The 4,819-nt window shown below is 36.5% G+C and overlaps 1 protein-coding gene across 1 annotated transcript; it reads right to left on the bottom strand.

Annotated features, from left to right (window-relative positions):
* Nucleotides 1-1,177: 1,177 nt before the first annotated feature.
* LOC107480062 (uncharacterized) lies at nucleotides 1,178-1,774 on the bottom strand. The gene has a single exon (XM_016100184.1). It carries the CDS (start codon nucleotides 1,772-1,774, stop codon nucleotides 1,178-1,180), a length of 597 nt encoding a protein of 198 aa, XP_015955670.1.
* Between the last annotated feature and the right edge of the window lie 3,045 nt (nucleotides 1,775-4,819).

The following is a 4,819-nucleotide window of genomic DNA, read 5'->3' as shown; positions in this document are numbered from 1 at the left end:
AATTACCTCCACCTTAGCTTGATCCACCTCTTTTCCCTTATTTGAAATCTGATGCCCAAGGACAATCCCTTCAGTCACCATGAAGTGACATTTTTCCCAGTTTAAAATCAGGTTTGTCTCTTGGCATCTTTTGAGAACTAGGGCTAAATGGTCAAGGCAGGATTCAAATGAATCTCCAAAGATGGAGAAGTCATCTATGAATAATTCAAGGAACTTCTCCACCATATCAGAGAATATAGAGAGCATGTATCTCTGAAAGGTGGCAGGTCATTGCACAGGCCAAATGACATCCGCCTATAAGCAAACATGCCATATGGGCATGTAAATGCTGTCTTTTCTTGATCCTGTAGATCTTCTGCAATTTGATTGTAACTGGAATAACCATCCAGCAAATAATAAAATGCATGCCCTGCTAGTCTCTCTAGCATTTGATCTATGAATGGTAAAGGAAAATGATCCTTTCTGGTGGCGTTATTGAGCCTTTTATAGTTAATACACATACGTGATTTGCCACCCTATAACTGTCCTTGTAGGAATTAGTTCATTCTTTTCATTATGAACCACTGCATGCCTCCCTTTTTGAGGACAACTTGAACAGGGCTAACCCAGGGGCTGTCAGAGATGGGATAAATAATCTCAGCCTCCCATAATTTTATAACTTCCTTCTGCACCACCTCCTTCATGGCTGGGTTCAGTCGCCTCTGTGGTTGTACCACTGGTTTGACATCATCCTCCAGCAGGATCTTGTGCATACATCGGGTTAGACTAATGCCTTTAAGGTCACTTATTGTCCACCCAAGAGCTCTCTTGTGTGTCTTTAGCACTTGGATTAGTACTTCCTCTTCCTGTGGTTCTATGGCAGAGCTTATGATCACAGGATAAGTATCCCCATCTCTAAGAAATGTATATTTCAAGGAGGATGTGGTAATGGCTTGAGCTCGAGTTTAGGAAGCTTGTCCTCCTCCTTAGGAGATTTCAGAGGCTCCTTAGTTTCCTTTGGCTCCTCTAACTCAGGCTGAACATCATAAAAGATGTCATTCAGTTCTTCTTTGAGTCTCTCAACCATATTCACCTCTTCCACCAGGGAATCAATGATATCAATACTCATGCACTCCTCTGGAGTGTCTGGATGATGTATGGCTTTGACATGATTTAGCACAAACTCATCCTCATTGACTCATAGGGTTACTTCCCCTTTTTGAATGTCAATGAGGGTCTGCCCTGTAGTTAGGAAAGGTCTTCCAAGAATGAGGGTTGCACTCTTGTGCTCATCCATTTTCAGCACCACAAAATCTATGGGGAAATCAAAGGGTCTAACCCTGACAATCATGTCCTCAATCACGCTTGATGGTAGCTTAATAGAACCATCAGTAAGTTGAAGACATATACGGGTAGGTTTAACTTCGTGAGTTAAACAGAGCCTCTTTATTAATGATGCAGGTATTAAGTTAATACTTGCTTCAAGGTCACATAGGGCTGTCTTTATGCAGACATCCCCTAAAGTGTAGGGTATCATAAAGCTTCTAGGATCTTTGAATTTCTTTGGTAAACTCTTTTGGATTACTGCATTGCATTCTTTAGTGAGGAGGACTATTTCTGCCTCTATCCAATCCTTCTTATGACATAAGATGTCTTTCATGAACTTGGCATAAGAAGGTTTCTGCTCAAGAGCCTCTGCAAAAGGGATCTTGATCTCAAGTGTCTTGAGATAATCCGCAAAGCGGGTAAACTGTTTATCTTTTTTCGCTTGGCGGAGCTTCTGAGGATATGGCATCTTGGCCCTGTATTCATCAACTTTAGTTGATGTAGGTTGAATGCCTACTGAAATGGAAGGAGGTCAGTAGCTTGTTTAGGAAGGGTCTTATCAGCACTTGCATGTGGCTGATCATTCCTAGTTGGGCGTTCAACGCCCTTGCTGCCCCTTCCTATTGTTCAACGCCAGGAACCTTGTTCCCATGTGGGCATTCAACGCCGAGGGTGGGTATCCCTTCTTAGCATTGAACGCCAATAGTGCTACCCTCCTCTGGGCGTTCAACGCCAGGAGTGAGCACCCCTTCTTAGCGTTGAACACCAATGACATCCCTCCTTGGGTGTTCGACTCCCTTAGAGGTGTCTTGGATAGCAGTCTGGTTACCCTCTATTAGTTTTTCTTCCCCTTGTCTCCTGTTGTTTTGAGGTTGAGTGTTCAGGGTCCTTCTACTCCTGAGTTGGATGGCATGACACTCTTTTTTTATCTATTCAGATAATTGCTACCTAGTTTGACTCAGTTGTGTCTCTATGTTTCTATTGGAAGTCTGAGTTTCTCGCAGAGCCTCTTGCAATTCCAGCAACTGCTGAGCAAGGGCATGAAGTTGCTGAGTCAATGGGCCATCTTGTTCTGGAGGGTTAGGCTCAGTAGATATTGCTTTAACTTCTCCTTTTATGGAAGTCTCATTAGCTGAGTACAGATGCTAGTTCATGGCAACTGTCTCAATAAGTTCATGAGCCTCTTCAATTATTTTTCTCATATGTATAGAACTACCAGCAGAGTGGTCTAGAGACATCCTAGCCATGTTTGTAAGGCCATAATAGAAGATGTCTAATTGTACCCATTCTAAAAACATCTCAGTGGGGCATTTTCGCAGCATGCCTTTATACCTTCCCCAGTCATCATAAAGAGATTCATCATCCTCTTGCTTGAAGCCTTAGATGTCTAGCCTTAACTAAGTCATCTTTCTTGGGAGAAAGTATTGATTCAGAAACTTGTCTACTAGCTGCTTCCAGGTTTTTAAGCTGGATTTTGGTTGGTTATCTAACCACCTCTTTGCTTGATTTCTTACAGCAAAGGAAAAGAGTAGCAGTCTGTAGACATTTTGACATACTCTTTCAGTGCGTACTATCTTAGCAATTTGTAAGAAATCTGCTAGAAACTCAGTAGGTTCTTCTTGTGGAAGTCCAAAATACTGGCTGTTTTGCTGCACCAGAGTAATAAGCTGAGGATTTAGCTCAAAATTACTTACTCCAATGGGGGGGTATACTGATACTTCTCCCATAAAAGTCATGAGTGGGGGCCATATAGGACCCCAAAGTTCTTCTGAACTGTTCATTCCCAGTTGGGTTCATGGTGAAGAAAGGTAGGAGAAATTGGATAATTAAAAATGAAAATGAAAATTAGAATTAAAATATTTTTATTTTTATTTTATTTATTAATTAAAATTCAAAAAAATGAAAGAAAGAAATTAAAAGTTGATAAACTAAAAATAATTAGAAATTGAAAGATGATTTTCAAAAATAGAAGAGAGAGAAAGAAGTAAGAAGTTTTGGAAAATTAAGAGAGAGGAGTTAGTTAGGAAGTTTTGAAAAAGAAGAAAGAGAAAGATAAGATAAAGATTTGGAAGGAGGTTAAGAAAGATATGATCTACAATTAAAAAGTTTTGAAAATAAGATAAGATAGGAGAGAATCAAGAGAAAATTTGAAAAGATTTGATTTTTTTTAAAAAAATTGAAATTTGAAAATTTTGAAAATTGAAATTTGAAATTTAAATTTTGAATTTTGAATTTTAAAAATTAAAATTTGAAGTTTGAATTTGGAATTTTAAAATTTTTTAATTTTGAAAATTGAAAATTGAAAATTTAAATTTTAAATTTTGAAAAAGATTTGATTTTGAAATAAGATAAAGATATGAAAAAGATATGAATAGGATAAGATAGGATAAGGATTTTGAAAAAGATTTGAAATATATTTGATTTGGAAAAAGATAAGATAAAGATTTAGCTTCACTAACAAGAAAGCACCAAATTTGAAAATTTTTGAAATTAATTAAGTGTGGTTTTCGAAAATTATGGTTAATGATAGAAAAGATATTTTTTTATTTTTTTAATTTAATGAAAAAAGAGAAAAAGAACTAAAAGACACCAAACTTAAAAATTTTTAGATCAAAAGACTATAATTTTCGAAAATTATGAAGACAAACACCAAAAGACACCAAACTTAAAACTTTTAAGATCAAAATAAGAAAAGAAACAAGAACAACTTGAATACCAAGAAAGAACACAAAGAAGAATTTCAAAAATTTAAAGCAAATAAAGAACAACTAAAGGACACCAAACTTAAAAACTTTGAAAATAAAAGGCACTAATTTTGAAAATTTTAAAGAAAAACACTCAAAGACACCAAATTTAAGAATTTTGAAATCAAAGACTCTAATTTTAGAAAAGAAAAGAAAAGAGACTTAAAGACTCAAGATGACTCAAAAGGACACCGAACTTAAAGATTGACACTAGACTCAAACAAAAGACACAATTTTTGAAAATTTTTGAAGAAAGAAAACAAAAAATTTCGAAAATTCAACAAGAACAAAAAATAGAAGACTCAAACAAAGAAAAAGATTGATAAAGAAAAGAAAAGGTTTTTGAAAAAGATTTTGAAAGAAAAACAAGAACACAATTAAAGAGAGTAAACCTAAAAACTACCTAATCTAAGCAACAAGATATTCTGGTAGTTTGTCAAATCCGAACAATCTCCGGCAACGGCGCCAAAAACTTGGTGCACGATTTCCCACTATCGCACAACTGAACCGGGAAGCGCACCGGGTCGTCCAAGTAATACCTCAGGTGAGTGAGGGTCGATCCCACGGAGATTGTGAGTTTGAGCAAGCAATGGATATCTTACAGATCTTAGTCAGGCGGATTAAAATTATCGTTGTCACGAAAAGCATAAAATAAATAGATAAATAAATAAAACATTATTGATAGGTGTGAATTCAATGGTTTGAGAATGGTTGAGGCTTCGGAGATGCTTCTTCCTTCTGAATCAACTTTTCTCACCATCTACTCCAAC

This window comes from Arachis duranensis, chromosome 3 (genome assembly GCF_000817695.3).
Source record: "Arachis duranensis cultivar V14167 chromosome 3, aradu.V14167.gnm2.J7QH, whole genome shotgun sequence".
Lineage (NCBI taxonomy): Eukaryota > Viridiplantae > Streptophyta > Magnoliopsida > Fabales > Fabaceae > Arachis > Arachis duranensis.
Note: the sequence above shows the minus strand (reverse complement) of the source record. Positions and strands in the feature narration are given on the sequence as shown.

Bases quoted from the DNA above. Each gene is read 5' to 3' on its own strand.
- LOC107480062 (XM_016100184.1), bottom strand. From the start codon at position 1,774: ATGCCATATCCTCAGAAGCTCCGCCAAGCGAAAAAAGATAAACAGTTT.